Here is a 17,681-nt window from a genome sequence, read left to right on the forward strand (position 1 = left end):
CTTTTTCCCTAGGCAACTTCTCCCTTCACAAGCTAGCCCCATGCGATGGATAACCAGCGGTATGGGAGCCGGCGCAGGCAGCAGGCTAAGTGCGCCTTTTCGTTAACTTTATGTAAAGTAATAGCTCCATTTCAGCTGCCGGTCTCGTGAGACAGCAGCCGCACAACTGCATGTGAAAGGCCCTCGCCAGCGCCCTTGCTGCAGGCAGCACGGCGCACAGCGGAGCTGCACGGGCCCTGCCAAGAGCGACGAAGAAAAGCGGAGGAACGAAGGCCTCCTGCCCCACCGAGACACCTCTCAGATCCGAAACAAAGCGGGGCAGCCGGCAGTCTGGTTCACGGAAGCCACCGTGTCTGAGAGAGGGGCCACATGGGTCTTCAGCACCGGTGGGCCCCTCTCCACAGGAGGGAAGGATGGGGCTGCTGGCCAAGGGCACGGCATGTGGCCGAAGCGGGCTCCTCAGCGGGTCGCTGCCTCTTCCCATACGGCAGGGGCGAGGACGGCTGTGCCGCTCGCCTCGTGCCCGGCCGGGCGGCAGGGAGGAGAGCAGCTACCCCCCGTCTGCGGCTGCTTGCGGGGCTCCGCGAGGGGCGGGCACATGCGTACAACGGCTCATTCAGGCAAACACCCCTTACATCTTAAATGAGCCTCATTTACCGGCAGCCGTTTCAGTCGGGCTAGGAGCTTCTCAGCTCTGCTCAAACCGACACCCCGGGAGCCCTCCGCAAAACACCCGCCCCCTTACCCGCCCCCCGAGGCAGGCCAGCCTGGACGGATCCCGCCGCGCCCCGCTCTAGATGTGACTGAGCGCGGCGACTGATACCGTGCCGTGCGGGGGCCCAGGCATGGCCGGGGACGGACGGGGACCGGCCAAGCTGTAGCCGCGAGCCACAGCGCCCTCGCGGGGGGCCGCCATCAAGCCCAGCTGAGGCCATGGAGCGCCGGTGATCGCCGCAGCCGCGGAGTCACAGCCGCGGCCCCGCTGGGAGATGATGGCCCTGCACGCGTTCTGCTCGGTGCTGGAAGGTAGGAGCCGCGGCCGGCACAGCGCCCTCCGCGGCACGCCTGGAGGCGCCCGCCCCTTCGCTGCCGCGTGCGGGCACCCCCCGCTCGCACCCAGCCTTCGGCCCTCCTACCGTCGGCCGAAACTTTAGTACGCGGGGCACGGGGCTGCGCAGGGCGCGGTCGTTCGGCTGCTACCCGGCCGGGCGCCTCCCGGGCCCCACTCTGCTCCGCGCGAATAGTCAACGCCGCGGGGCTGCAGGGCTTGCTCTGCCGGGAGCCCGTCGCGAGGCTGGGAACCCGCGGCCGGTCCAGGCTGCCCCTGTCTCCGGTGGGCGCGGGCGGGCAGCGGGAGCACCTAGGCTCCTCGGGTGGGGGGTCCCTCCTGCAGCGCCGCGGGTCACGGCGACAGCCGCAGTACCCGATCTGTTCCCAAGAGCTTCCTACGCTCCAGCCTTTTCACAGTAAAAACGCTCTTTGTGCTTTCGGAACTCCTAACGAGCTGCCTGGCAGCGTTCGGGTTGTCGTACTGCGAGCGGAAGCAGGATCTTTTTTCAGCAAGGTTTTCACAAAATGAGTCACCTGAGTGGCAGGCTGCTGCCTGACCCGTGTTTATCTGTCCTTCTCCTGAGGCTTTTATATCTTGTTTCTAACTTCTTTAGGCTCAAAAGTAAACAACTGAGGAAGGCTCCTCAGCCCAGCATTTCTTTGTCTGTGGTATCACTTGCATAGCTCGACAATGGGTGAGGATTTTCTTTCAGGAAGTAAAGCTAGTTACGGCAGTTAATCATGTTCTTCAAGAGATTATTTTGTAGCATTCAGTATCTTCTTCAGCAACAGCAGACTGGAACCATCAGGGATTTAAAAAAAAAAAAAAGTAAAAAAAAAAATCATGATTTTGTTAGGAAATTCTGGAGTGTCTGCTTGCATTACTGAAAACAACAAGGCGTTATTGTAGGCAGAACTGTTTCTGGTATGCACTTCTGTGTTCCTCACATATGAAACTTGTGCAGGAGTCTTTTAAACCCAGAATGTTTCCTCGGCCCATAAAATCCCATGTTTCTGGCCTGAAGGCCAGATGTCTTGAGGGTTTAAATAAATATTTTTCTGTTACTGCCACAGTAACTGACAGCAGAAGATACTTATTCTCAATAAATGTTTACGTAGGTGTTGTTAGCCAGCCGCTGAGTTTAGATAACATAGGAACATAAGGCTTACATGGGGAAAAAAGGCATTTAAACCACTGTAAAGTACCCATAAATTACAACTCACATCTCTACTTTTTAATTACTTTCTACATCTGCAGATTTAATTGCATTTCAGAAATACATGTTTGCTGCACGTTTGACTGTCCAGGCTTCCTCCTGACCAGACCTCATGCTCATCTTTTATAATCACAATAGAGTCCAGATACTAATTCCCTCTATAGGAGTTTTTTATTATTAATAATCTGTAAGTTGCACAGAACCATTAGTCAAGAAGCTGTTAGTATTCTAAATGCATCACTTGCCATAACTGCAGAAACAACCTATCATTACTTAGCATCACGCAGTCCCTTTTATCTCTTCTTCATTAGAAGTCTTCTTATAGTCCAATTATTACATCTAATCAGGAAAAAAAAAAAAAGAGAAAGATTCCTATAAATAGACACAGAGATTTAATCCCCAAAGGAAACTATTGAGAATCACTTTCAAAGCAAGTCTCTATTTTACAAGTTGCATCTCAAGTTTTGCATGGAAGCTCTACTTACAGTGGCAGGGGTTTTTTTTCTCCATGCAGAAAGAGCTAAGTGTGCAGATCTGCTAAACCACACATGAAGTGCAATGAAGCTTAGTATATTGTGAAAAGTCACATACCTTTTAATAACACTTAGAAACAGTTTAATCTTCTGTTCTTAACATGGAATGCATATATACATTTTTGTCATTCAGGGAGGTGGTAGTTTTTGGCTGTACCTCAGGCAGAAGATAACCCAACATGCTCACTTCATGGCAATTCAGATTTCTTCTGTAATGCTTATTCAGAACTACACTATGTTATTCCTCAGCTATCAAGAATGCAGTCTGATTTAAATAAACATCTCAATATTATTGCTTCTGCACAAAGGATTCAACAAAACTTGTAGAAGTCTCCTGTAGAAGTCTCCTGGCTGAATCCCATCACCTTGCAGTGACGATGTGCTCCCATGCAGCTCTCACAGCCAGCTATGCTGCCTGGCAGTGGTGGTGGGTCACTACAGCTCTGAGCCTGCAGTAGCTGCAGGTTTTGCTGAGGTGGAGCCCAGCCTAGGCCCACCTGTTTCCTTGGCAGTCGATGTAACCCATCAGAGGCCAAGGTGCTTGCTGTGTTTTGGTTGTTGAAAGACAAAGCCTTTTTCTCTCATCTTCAGTTCTCAATGAGATTTTAAGCGCAGTGAAATCACTCTTTAATCCTAACACAGCTTGCAAAGTGCAACTGGTCCACAATAGCAAAGCATTATAACCCTGTACTTCATACGGCAGAAAACCAGCTGCTTTCTGAATAAATCTATATTCCTGTTATGCTTTGGAAGTAAATAAATCTATCTGAAATGTCTTCATATCTGCTATTGCCCCAAAATGTGATTGCTAAGAGTTTATTTGTATTCTTCAAATGTGCCCCCTCTTTCATTTCCATATGCTGATATTTGGTTAAGAAAAAGAAAAAACACCATCAAGACCACAAACTCTGTGTTAAATCCTAACTCTATGTTAGCTTTGGACCATTTCAGTTACCACATTTGATTAACTTAAGAAGCCAAAATATAATTCTGTAATTTCTGCCCTGATAATTTAACAAACAGCCAGGACTAGAAATCACTTCTACTTCTGGAAAGTTTACATTCTCAGCCTTCCAATGAGCTACAGAATTATTTCCAACTCTGGCAGGTTGCACGAATATGAACTACTATGATTAACTTCCTGCCATTCTGCTCAGCCCCTTTGTTTGCATTTTAACATGACTTTAACAACTAATTTATCACAAACAAGTAGTGTTAGTAATGCTTCCTTCCACACAAAAGCTAGTAATCATGGCCTCCTGCTTCCAAAATCAAAAGGTGTAACAATGGCTCAAAAACCTGAAAGCGAGCAGAGAAAAAGGATAATTTAAAAATGTGTTAATGATTTCATTATTTGTCCACTGAAACCAAAAGCAAAGTACTGACTATAAAGGCTACAGTGGCCCTAATGAAGGTAGTATCAAGTGTAAGTCAGAATTTTATTTTTCTCTTCGAAACAGAATCTACTTGCAACCTTTTCTACTGCACCAAACAGCTTGCACAGCTAAGCAGTTACATAGAAGTAACTCAAGTAACTGTAGAACAGGATTCAAAAAGCTGCTCTGTTACAAACAAGGAAAGTATCTGGTAATATGTGTTATGCCTTGGCTTTACTACATATACAAACATAATACCCAAAATGCACTGCTCTCAGAGTAGCATAAATTAAAAATATTAATATATGTTACATCAGTACTAACAGAAAACTTACTTAGCATATAAATCAGGCATATAGTTGTAGGTGCAGTACAGAGTAACACTAGACTGAAGCTAAAGGAGCTATTGAATTATGTGTCTTTATTTAATGAAAAAGCTAAGATTTTCAGCACCTTGCCTCAAATTTAATTCATGGTCAGAGATTAGACAGAAAAATTAAGCTCAGAATGAAACTTCATACGCTATTCGTCATTTATGAACCTATCAGAAATTCACAGTATGATTTATTACAGGAATGGCAAAGAATGCTGACAGACATCTGCAATTAGAGCAGAAAGCGTGCAAAGTCTTGTACGTGTTTACATGTGAAACAAGTTACAAACGTAGTGATGGGCATGCCTATCTAGACTGAAGCAAAACCTAAAATATAGTGTCGTGGATACAGTTAGCCTTCTAGTTCTGCAAACAGGTTTGCTGGGGTTTTTTGCTTATATTCCAATTTTATTTTTTCTTTAATAGATAAAGCACTTACTTAGAGTCTTGATCAACTTAAATAACTCGCTACTTTTAAATAGCTTGCTACCTTGATAGATGTATGACTGACAACTGCCACCACAAATACTGCAAGTAGTTGAGGTGGGGGAGTGTAAATTTTTCAACAAAAACTCAGCAGGTAACTTTTCATTTAAAAAATCCCATTTTCTTTTAGGTTAGCTTTGTATTTCACTGTTAATACAAAGATGACCCACTCTGCAGCAGGAAAGGACTGCCAGTGTGTTCATGTTTCACAAAACCTTCTCCTTTAGCGTACAATAAAATCCATGAACACAGAGAAGTCTCTTTTGAAGGGACTGAGAATACAAAGCTAGAAAAAAAAAAGAATACTTTGCACACAAATTGTTGTCAGTCATGATAGAAGATAGCAGATTAATTCCAATGCAGAAATCCCTGAAAAGATATTGACTGAAAAATTCAGTATATTGGTAATAAAGAACAGTTTGGTGTAATCTGATCTGTTTTTAAGTCAAAATATCACTATCCAAGTGTTCTAGGAACAAGTAGAATACGTCTGGGAAAGATCTATTCAGAATAGTCTCGTACAGCAGGATCAGTTCTGTCAGCTACAGGGAAACCATCTGAACTTTCAAGTCAGTGTATATATAAGGTTTAATAATAATAATAAAGTTTGCTAATATATTAATAAGGTTTTTGGAACCCTTCATCAGCACAGTTCGCACACGCAGCCTTCTTATCAGCCTATTGCTACACACAGCTTGGAGATGAAGAAAGATCTTCCATATAAAAAGGAAAGCTGCATTTTAAAAATGAAAGATAACATTCTTCTGGCAGACATAGCCAGGAATGGATTCTGAGTAACAGGATGTAGAGCAACTAAAATGAAGCAGCCCACAGCTGCTTATACATTTCTAATGGAGGAAGAGATCAGAAATGTTAAATGTTTTGAGCAAACCTGGAGGGCACTCTGTCACAGATCCATCCAAGCATGAATTCTTTTGCAGAGGATTCTTATCAAAGGAATGTGGGAGAAATGCGTTTACTTCCTGAATTAGTTAATCTGGTTTCTCTGCAGAGATACAGATTCCTATTTTGTTTCTTTGGCAATTTTAGAGAGAGGAAACCCTACTGGAAACAGCTGGAGTGAGATGAAACTGTTATATCTGAGAATAGACCTGAGTGCATTCAGATATCCTGCTGGCATGCTAATGACTAACAAGATTTGTATCTTGGAAAGGAGCTAGAGTCACTGATAATAGCTGGAGAAGCTCACTTCTGCTATCAGGCTTTTGTGAGGAGGATTAAAAATGGGTTGGCAGCTCCTCTAGCATGCTCTGGGTGGGATATACAAACAGCTTAAATATGTCTTTAATGATGTACACCTTTCATCTCTGTTACTTTATTCCATGGCAGTCCTGCAGGATATTCCAATATGAGGAGATTGCTGGCGCAAAAAGTTCTAGGCGGTCACCTTAACTGTTCATTGCTACTCATTTTACTAGTCTTCAGATGTCCTGTTGAGACCTCAGGAGATTAGGGTATATACAAAGACTATGAACTGTAAGAACATGTGGGATTAAAAAAATTGCTGTGTTTTCATCCTCACCAATAAAATTGTTTTGAAATTTGAAAAGGCAGCAGCAATGCAAGCTAGTATTCCTTTTATCAATTAGCAGATGTCACCAAATGCTAGGAAGAGAGAAAAATCTCATTCCCTGGAATTTGCAGTTTGTGTTTCTGAGCTAAAAATGGCTTAAACCAGAAACACCCTTAAATAGCTTTCTGAAAGAAAAGGATGTGACCATCCACACAGAATTATATAAAACCCAGAGTGTCTGGACACTTTACTTATGTAAACTGCAGAAGTTCTTTATAAGAAGACTGGTCTATCACTTCGAATTTGTGCAGCATCTAACAGCATGGGACACTACACTTGATCAGAGTCCTTAAAGGCAACCAAAACACACAGGAGTTATTTATGTTATACATATAATCTTGACCAGAGAATAAGATAGGATATGACCTCACAAATGTTCCCACCACATTAATAGCCAACAATGTTTAGACATATGAGGGGGAAAAAAATTATGTAAAAGCTGGGATACTGTGATTAGCAATTACTGAATGTAACATTAATTTCAGCACACAGGGCAAATTATGAGGTAGGTTTAAGAATAGTACACAGAAAAGGATTTGTTCCCATAAGGCAAAACACAGTATATAATTAAGATCAAGCATTTGTTACTCTAGGCTGTGTCTGCCAGAAAGGAGTGGGCATCCTGTCAAGATTTGCTGAAATGCATGACCTTTGTGTTGCCAATTACTGTCTGTTTGGACTATATGTATACAAGGTGCTGCCTAATACAAGGAATACAGCACAGAGATAAAACAGTGACCCCAGCTTTAAGCAATGTCTGTCATCTTTATCTCTGGTATTCTGACTACCACTATACTAAGAATGTGTAATACTTGAAATGATTAAGTCTTTATTCAAAAAATAGGCAGAATTTTCCCGTCTATTTCTCAGCTGTGCATGACACTCCCCAGTTTGATATTGAGCTTGCCCTGCATGCACAGATCCCCCATTGTCATCACTGAAGACAGACACTGCTCTGAGCTACACAGCAAATCTAGTCTGTTTTCTCTGTATGTGAAGATCGCAAAAGCATGCAGAAAAAGCAGAAGAAAGACATACCATAGGGAGCTGACAGCAGTACTGTATCCCATGAAATCTGAAGAATTCATCTTGCCAGGAAGTACAAGCATATGTCAGATCTGCAGCCTAAAGCACTTGTTTTTCCTAAGCAGCACACTGATTTTTCAATTTTGGGTTGACTACCCGTTTACTATAAAACTAGATATATTATTCTAATTTAAAGAGAAGTAAGAGTCACTCGTTTATGAATCTCTCTATATATTCTTCAATACATATATTACCAAAGGAAATCTTGACTCCTGCAAACAATGCATAATTTATTACACTAGTTCAAGGGATTCTTTTATATTATTGCATAAGCCTATTTCAACAACAGAATAGTAACAAGAATGTGCAACGTATGGTTACTGTCTTCATTCTTAAAAAATTAGGCAGCTGTCTGCAGGCTATGTGATCTAAAATATTTCATGCAAAGAAGTGAAGAAAATGAGAAGTCAATTCTTTTAAAAACACAGACAGAAGGTCGCTGATTTTTCTTTATTTCTGGTTAATGTTCACACAGGTAAAAACTATCAGAGCTTTAAATGGTAGGACAAAAGTATGCACCATAATTCACAGAATGAAAGTCTGTAGCAAAACCAGATTCATGAATAAAAGAAGCCCCTCTCAGTCTCTGTCTGCCTCAGAGACTGTGCTGCTGTTGACTTCATGACAGCCTCTTCTACAGTGCACATACAATATCATGAAGCAGAAACTCAATATAAGGTGTGGAAACACTAACCTCTATTGTATTTACCAGCTCAATATCTCTGACTTTATCAGATCAATCTCCCATATTTCAGCGTCCTCTAGTAGAACTCTCAATACACTCCCCCATTAAAAATGAAGGAAACAGTTAAAAGAACTAAACGATTGAACCCACCCTTCTGTCCCTTTAATATTCAGTGCAATCATGCAGTCCTGCACTGTTTGTGCTGTTGCTCACATTAGCAAGCCATGTGCAAGTTTAGATACTACTTCTGCCTCCTGTACAATAGTAGAACATGGAGCTGAAGTCTACCTTTTATCCACACTGAAGAAGAGTCATGTTACAGTGACGGGAAGTTGACTTTAAAGAGGAAAAATGAAGGAGCATTATAACTGTTTGAATTTAAGTTCTTCAGAAATAACAAGATCACTCTTCATCTTCTCAAAGTGCTACAAGACTTTTGGTGAAAGTAGTTTAGTATCTCATGTCTGTTCTAATTGTGTCTATGTCCCTGCATACAATACCAGGACAGTGGTCCAGGACAGTGGTTCAGCACTAGCTCTTTACTGCACCATGCTACAGGATCTAGCTCTTCCCAGACATCTTCCTTCCTTCTTACTGACTTGTATAATCCAAATTAGTCTTTGAGAATCAAAAATATGTTTCTAGGAAGTGGTATGGATTTAGAACACCAAGCGATAGCTTTGTTGTTTTTAAAACACACACAAAAATGGGTTAATGGAGCTGTTTAAAAACACCCTGACTGTTTTTTTCCCCTTCTTTCTTTTCCTTTCATCCTGAACATTAATAGGCCTTGTTTTCTCAGCCAGAAAGCCCCTGTCTGCTATCCTATACTGTTTCATGTAAATGCATGTTTAAGGCGATGCTACCCTCAGGCTCCCTGTTCCATGTTTTCGGGAAGAACACATAAAATTCCTCTCTCCACCCCTTTGCTACCAATGTCACAGAGGTAATGACAGCACATATACAGAGTATTAGTCAGGCACACCTCTTTTCTTTATCATATTATCCTCTGGGATAAAACTAACAGCAAAGAAAGGCCCTTAAACATTTGCTACCTGCCTTGAATACATCTTAAGGGTTGTTGAGAGCATGGGAAGGATAGGAACTGCCAAGGAAAGAAAAGAGATTAAAAATTAAGAGGACGAAAAGGGCAGCTAACAAAGAGGCAGCAGCCCATTCTTACTATATCCACTCATCCATATAACATGACAAAAGGAAGACAGTAAAGCAAATATTCAGCTCATTTATCTTCTGTAATTACCTGCATATCCATGCTTTTCAGCAGGAAATATGCACTATTCCTTTGTACTTACACACACATATTCTGAACTATTTATAGAAACGGCAGTCTTTCTTTAGTGAAAGCCAGTCAGATTTTCTCAATTCCTTTTAGGATTTTTTGTTCCTGTATCCACATAATTTTAAGAAGGGAAATCACTGGTTAGTGTAACTGAACATCTGTTCTTACTGTCTTTGTGTAAGAGAACACAATCACTGAAATAAACATAGATGCTTTCTTGTAAGAAAGAGGAAAAAGAAAAAAAAAAAGATATGCCGTTAACAGTGTTAGCAATGTAGATAGCTTTACTAGAAAAACCCAAAGCAAACCAACAAACCCCCAGATTTTTCACCTGAATTATCTGCACTACTTTTGCTAGTCAGTAAAATATTTATTTTACTCACATTTCTGTGTTTGTTTGCTTTGAGGAAAAAAAAAAAAATATCCATTTCACATTTTTAGAAGCATCACAAGTATATAGAGGTTGCCATATATTTGCAAAACAGAGGGTGGGCACAGCACATCTTTGAAAACACAGTGACACGTGATTTACATAGGAAACTGCATTTATTTTGCTACATTCACATTTACTGCATTTACATGTGAAACTGTATTTACTTCAGTGATAAAAACCAACTTTGAAGTAAGTGACCTCAGGAGTACAAATGCATTACAAATTCATGCACTTAAACTCTGATCTTCTGAGTGCATAGTTTAACCACAGAAGCCACAGAAATAAACAGCAAATAATTTTGAAATAGTGGCTTCTATAGAAGAAATACTAAATAAAAATATCTGAAAACTAATGTCATTCATATGTTAATAAAGATGCTATATTTGTTTATTTTATATGCTTTAAAGACAAGTGAACATCCTTAACTTGAAGACCAATAATGGGTACTAGATACTTTCTTCTGAAGGATGAATTTTCAATCTAGGGTGTGTCAGCAACAATTAACGATTGATATTTTATATTGGGACAAGGAGTATATTTTTCAGTACATTAAAAATGTGAAATTATTGCAGATATACCTATGTCTTAACTTACTACCTCGTAATCCATCCCTAAAAATCAAATGAACTTCTAGGAACATACCACTTGCTTGCAAGACCAATGTGGTATTTTAGAACACTCAGAGTTGTGAACTGAACGTACAAGGGAGGAAAGTGTTACAGTGCAATGCAGTCTGTTTTAATATGGGTAGAGAGAAAAAAGGGCATCAGAAACAAACATAATAAACCGCACATGCTAGAAGAACACTTTCAGGAGCAGACTTTGATTTTCTTCCCCAAGATAATGTATCTATGGTAAGATGAAACATTGTGTCTTGATTTTCAGTTGAAATCACTGTAGTGCACAGTACATGCCTGCTTACTCTGGAACTCTCTGAAGGGCTCAGTCTAACAGCAACTCAGGGAAAATAATAGAGAAAATGCCATTTCAGCATGAGCCAATAAAATGCCTGAGAAATAAGAGGTGAAAACCACGAAAATAAAATGGACTTCTTGAATGTGACAGTAAAATTCCACTGATTTTTTTTTTCCCTGCAGTGGAAAGGCAGGGCCTGTCTGACTTAGTATTAACAAGTAGATTAAGAACATGGGAAAGGCCACACCAGCTTAAATCAAAGGTCCATCTAGTCTGGATCTCTTCCTTCACAGGGACAGAAAAGCAGAAAGAATATAAAAGTAGAGCAAATTATATTTTCCCAAATAGTATCCCAGAGTTCCAACAATTTATGACTTAAGGGGTTTCTGAAACAGAGTTTTCTGTCTCAAGGATGTATTATGAAGTATAATCATTAAAAAAAAAAAAAAATCTCATTTTAGGTTTGTCTGATACCCCTAGTTCCTGTCCTGGAAGAGACAAGAAGTAGTTACTCTCTATTCACCATCTCAAGGACAATCGGTATTTTATGACTTATATCCTATCTCCCCTTGGCCAGCTACCGTGCGGAACAGTGTGCTGCCCTACTTAGCAAGTTTTCCAATACCTGTCCAGAATTGTAGAGATACTCAAGACAGAAGCAAGTGAAAGTTTTGAAGACTGGCATAATTAATATACTCTACTTCATTCTCTTTTCCTTTCCTGGTAATCCCTAATAATTTGAGGGGACAAAGCATTTTACGAAAATCTGGATATTAAACTTGCTTTGTAACTCTTGATGAATAGTGGAATATGGAATCTTCACTACATGCTGTTCAGACTGATGCTTCTTGGGTGCAAGAGAAGTGCAAGCGTAAGGTAAAGGCCAAATGCAAAATCACCTAGACAGCTTCCTTTTAGGAAAGGAAGAAAGAGGGTTAGAGGAAGGACTATAACAGAATCTCAAACAGGTCTAATATTTAGTCAATTCAAATCTAGAAAACACTAGCCTGTCAACACCTGAGACTAACAACATTCCAGCAAACCAGAGTGCTTGCAGCAGGGTACATCCTAACAGTGTCCATGTCTTAGCTGTTGTGACTGCTCAGAGTAAATCTCTTCATTGTTAGAACTTGTATCTGCATGTTTTCTACTGCCACATCATTCACAGAAATCAGTGAATTTCCATCCTACTGTGACCGCATCTCTGCCACCAGTCTCATGAGCACAATTCTGTTGTGCACCTAAAGTTCGTGTAGGGGTAAGATCATGAAGTGTCTCCTGTAGTCCTGATTAATTTCTCGAAAGCTGGAGAAGTCATTTGTACGTGTTACACAAATGGAGGTTTAGAATAAATATGGTTCGATATAGCAGAGAAAAGCATCTTCTTTCAGGGTATAGAAGTTATATAGCAGATAGGTACCATATAATTCTATAAAATGCTTCTAAATCAGTAGATAATCTAGAAAATATTCTTGAAGTTCTCAGCTGTTTTGATCTTCTCTAGCTGGTCTTCTCAAGCTGTTAGTGGGGGACATGGGGATGAAGAGCAGCATCACAGATGCAACGAAAGCATGATCAGTAATGTTTGTGCTCTCTTTGGTGTATCTGGGCTGAAATCATACTGGCTTTCAATAATTTGCTTGGACTTTTCTGCATTGTTCAAAGCCAGGTTAGATGGAGGCTTGGGTGGGATGGTTTAGTGCAAGGTGTCCCTGCCCATGGCAGGGGATTGGAACTAGATGATCTTAAGGTCCTTTCCAACTGTAACTATTCTATGATTCTAAGTACCCTCAAACAATAAAGATTACTATTCTTATATATGCTTTTTTAAGGAACCTGTTAAAACTGACACTGCACTTAGACTGCACTAGTTTCCTAAAGTTGAAATGTTAAGAATTATTTTTGTATATTCCAAGTTGTTGTGATTAGTAATTTACAGGATTTGCATGAATCAGGACTGCAGAAAATGGTGTATAATTTTGATGAATTACTGATGTTTTTCCTGTCCAATTTCTCTCATCAGTGTTACTGATAACAATCTTTGTGGTGGAAGGGATTGCCGTTGCACAGAAGACACAAGGTACAATTTTGGTTTGATGATTTTCTTTCAAAAAATGTAATGGTTTTCTCATTTTTAAGTAAGCAATATAACTGAAAGAAAGTATTTGTGTTCAGATATTAATAGCTCTTGAATTGCCAATATGAATTCCAGTATTTTCAATTTTCCCACTTTTTACTACCTTTTTTTCCAACTGAACAAAGCCATCCAGTCACAAATAACATTAAAGTACACTTACCCAGTTAAAATTCTATGGGTTTAGACCTTAGAAGTGGTAAAAAAAGCACCACAGAAATACATGTTTTCTGTATCTGACAAGCTTTTCAAATAGTCCACCCACAACCATTTTTGAAGCTTGCTGAGTGGGGAAGGCATCGCTTTCACAAAACTTATTTTCTTACATGCGGGATTAAGCCACTCTTAGGAGAGAAGAATTCCTAGAACTGACACCTACAGAATTTCCTTTAACAATTTCTGCGGGAGAGACTAAGCTTTCACCCCCATAAATCTAAAACCTGCCAAGATACCAGTGGAAGGTAATTTACTGGAGGCAGCCAAGATCTGTATCAGCATGGACTCCCTCTCAAAGCTCTGCAAATTTAAACTGTTTAAATATAAATAACATTATCAGAGCACCGTGTAAGATTTAGAAAAAATCTAGCAGAAACCACATATCCTGTGTCTTACTCACTCCAGTTCTGCTGATAAAAAGGAGAAGGGCCAAAAGTATTTGAGAAGAATGTCTGAGATCATACCATTCCCAACTCCTTTCTCTTTGGATAAAAAAATCTGAACTAACAAAGCTCCTGCAAAGGGTCCAGCGTGGTGGAGTAGCTTAGTAAGCTGCATAATCTCAGTCAAGGACCATATTTCCCTGTACATCCAGAACAGCTTTGATCTTAAATGAGACCCTTAGCTACCAGTGCAATCTACCTACTGCTGGTAATTCTATTAGCTACCATTGTTGCATTCTACGTATTCTACAGATCATAATTTGTTCTGTTTTAAGCATTCTGTATTTAAAAAAAATACTGTAGATAAATATTTAGCCTAAGGGCCACATATTTCAGTATGATCTGGAATCAGGTAAAAAATAGTAAAAGCTAACAAGTCTTTTTGATTATATTGTTTGTGTAGGAGTGGAGAAGGCATAAGCCATAAAATAATGCTGGTATACTGGCAGCTACTCTATTTGACTTAGAAAAAAGAGCATCAAAAAGTCTAAACTGACTTGGGTAAAAAAAAAAAAAATTAATTTACTCCCTCTCTTCTCTTCCCAAGGATTACTCAACATATTTGATATTCTGAAACTGTGATCTCTCTAGGGTGTACCACATCACTAAATTAAACATAAGATTTTCCTTGCTAGAAAGCAGCAAGCAGTGTAGAAGAGGCTTTTCGACCAAAATAAATTACTTTCTTCTTTCATAGGATATGGGTTATATCAGTGTTTTACTTTTTTGCAAAATCAAACTTGCATGCTTGCAGGAGAAATCTGTTTAATCACTTTTTTTTTCCACTTAAGGTGGGCAAAATATTGGCATGAATCGTATTCCTTCCACTCAGTGTGACAACTGGGTACGGACAAGTAATGGAGGACATTTTGCTTCACCAAACTACCCTAATGTGTACCCACCAAATCAAGAGTGCATCTATATCTTAGAAGGTACATGCTGTCTTTCTCTTTTGTTGTGTTGTAATCTTACTGTTCATTGGATAATCTTGAACTGTTAAAACTGTGTCATCTTACTATACTGTCAAGTACTATATAGCCATACTGGTAAAATAATCAATTCTGCAGTCATTTTGTTAAACAAGAAACTGAATTTGCTCTCTGAACTAATAACAGATTAATAGAAAATTCAATCATTCAGGAATTAGCTGTATAGAATAATACATACCCTCACAGCCAGAAAAAGCAGCATCAGATCTACTGTAATCTATGAAGACACAGAACTACTAAAATTAAAACTGTAGCTTGTTATCTTAATATCACTTCCAATATTGGAGATAATAAAAAGCAAAAGATGCATTAAGACTGTATTCAGCATTTACGAGACCTTACCGTTGTATTCAAAGTGTATCCCACAAGCAGAAAATCTTTATGCTGTCCTTTATTAATAAAAAAAGACACATCTGACTGCCATGGAACTGTACTAAAAATATGGAGATTTGTTAGCACTGCAGAAGTCACTACTAAAATAACATGATGAGGACAAAAAAAATTAATTAACTAGAATAAAACCACATTCCAATGGGAATATCTTCGTTAAAGGCTGCAAGACTTGGGACACACTAATTAGTTTTTCCTCTTATTAGAATACATCCAAAACCCACTGAAGTTAGCTATAAACATTAGCTGGCTTAATGATCAGATTCATATAAATTAATAGAAATATTTCAAGTAACGTTTTGGCAAGGTTTTATATGTGTATGGTATAGTAGTGGTTCACAGACCCTCATTTTTTGCTTGTATGCATGCACATCTGAAGTTCTGCATCTTTCCTGCCAGTGAAGGCATGGGGACAGATGTGTCCAGCTTCAGCATTGACACGTACCAAATTGACTGCTGGATCTCCCTTCTGTAAGGCAGTTTCCATGGGGCATAAAGCCTCACAGTCCTTATACAGAAACATAGTTACCTGAGCAAGACCAAGGTCCTCCACAATTTCTAGCTAAACTATTCCTGCAGACCTATGCCAGTATGTGCAGCTACAAATGTCTTAAACTCATGTATAAGGTCTAAACAAAGTTTTGCAGACATACAAGTAAATCGTTTTTTGCATTCAGAAGCAACACACAGCATGTGGTTTTTTAATGCTATCATTCCAGGTAACCAATTAGTGTCTGAAAGTTCATATAGTTTAATAGATGACAAGAACAAGAAACACTTAAGCCATCATACAATATAAAGTCACAGTTCTGAACTACAGATGTGGAAGTCTGGTCACAAGGTAGCCATAGCTGCATCTCCTCAGGACTTAGGGTTCTGATCGAAGTCCTGATCTTAGATTGCCACTGGTTCAGACTTAGTAGTCACCTGCATGTTAATAATGCATATGAAGCATTTACACTTCTCTGAATATTCTAATAAAAGATGTCTCCTGCAAAGGATCTCCAAATTTAGGCTTGATGGTTTGGAAATGCACCAGTAAGCAGTTCTTCATATTTCTTTCTTTTCCATTCTTTTCTGTATCCCTCAATGTTTTGTCCTTTTTTTAATGTACTTTGCTTTCACAGAATGCTGGTTTTAATTTATATTTAATATTAAAACTTGTTTGAATACTTTTGCATATATCTGTTACGTACTGAATTCAATTTATCTTATTTCTGAAATTTCAACAATAAAGATCAGCAAGCAAAAATATTCCATTAAAAAGGATCTCCAAAACAATTTTTTTTATTATTATTATTATTATTACAGTGTATCTGAGGTTTTGTAGCAGACTGCCAGATGTATTTTGAGAAGTTTACAGTCTCTGTATCTTGCTGTTTTGGAGGCCTGTCTGTTTGTTATTTCATGTCTTCATTTGGTTTTTATATAGATCTTCATTCAATATTTTGCTTGACTTTTTATGTCTAGCTGCTCCACGACAGAGAATTGAGTTGACCTTTGATGAACCTTATTACATAGAACCTTCATTTGAATGTCGGTTTGATCATCTGGAGGTTCGAGATGGACCCTTCGGTTTCTCCCCTCTCATTAATCGTTACTGTGGTCTGAAAAGTCCTGCACTAATTAGATCAACAGGGAGATTTATGTGGATCAAGTTTACTTCTGATGAGGAGCTGGAAGGAAAGGGATTTCAAGCAAAGTACTCATTTATACCAGGTAAAGATGCCTAACATTCTGACAGGTTCAATGACTGTCCCATCCCATGGAATTCCATGATGTGTTTATGGTGGCAGTCTAGAGTTGTATTTCGTCCTAAGTGCTTATGAAGGCAAAGTGACAATGCAGTAGTTACCAGTCTCAATCTTGCTAATCCTACAGCATACTTAACTAAAACCACTTTTGAAAATTGACTGAAGGAAATTGCAGGTCTGCAGTTTGCTAGAGAAGTCAGTTGATCTTGTTTGTGCTGAAGGCTTTACCAACTTCCCTCTTTGTTACTACTCTAACTTGTACCAGTACTTCACCAGCGCTAGTAATGGAAAGAGCATTTATGTAGACATATAGCTGACGTTTCCAACAGCCTGTGATCCAGGAATATACGACACTATGACAGAAACACCTGATGAGCATATACAGTAGCACTTCCAGCCAGATGCAAAGCATTTTAAATCTCCATTCTGAAAAGCCACAGGAAATGCCTACACAGTCCAAGCATCAGGTCCCAGTATAACTAGATTCTCTCAACCCACAGGCTCAGACAGCAGACTTGTTCTTTGCTTAAAGTACTGTGTAGTTTACAGGGTGTGGAGGAAAAGATAATACGCTGACAGTGTCTTTATTAGAACAAAAGTACATCTGCTCTGTGGGGCCACTTAAAACTGGCAGGACATTCTTTTTACAGGAAAATTTGACCTGGTGTACTTGTGCAATGCTTGACTGCTGTACTTCATAAATACTA

The 17,681-nt window shown here is 39.6% G+C and overlaps 1 protein-coding gene across 2 annotated transcripts in view; it reads left to right on the top strand.

Moving 5' to 3' along the window:
- Positions 1–654: 654 nt before the first annotated feature.
- Positions 655–17,681, top strand: part of NETO2 (neuropilin and tolloid like 2) — a 31,614-nt gene continuing 14,587 nt past the window's right edge. The window contains exons 1-4 of one of the 2 annotated variants that reach the window (XM_065662847.1): positions 655–1,026; positions 13,072–13,128; positions 14,633–14,773; positions 16,691–16,939. In XM_065662847.1, the coding sequence (XP_065518919.1) occupies positions 990–1,026; positions 13,072–13,128; positions 14,633–14,773; positions 16,691–16,939 (484 nt within the window). In that variant the 5' untranslated portion in view covers positions 655–989. The remainder of the gene's footprint in view (positions 1,027–13,071; positions 13,129–14,632; positions 14,774–16,690; positions 16,940–17,681) is intronic. The other variant, XM_065662846.1, reaches the window with a different exon arrangement.

This window comes from Lathamus discolor, chromosome Z, assembly GCF_037157495.1.
Source record: "Lathamus discolor isolate bLatDis1 chromosome Z, bLatDis1.hap1, whole genome shotgun sequence".
In the NCBI taxonomy this organism is placed as follows: domain Eukaryota; kingdom Metazoa; phylum Chordata; class Aves; order Psittaciformes; family Psittacidae; genus Lathamus; species Lathamus discolor.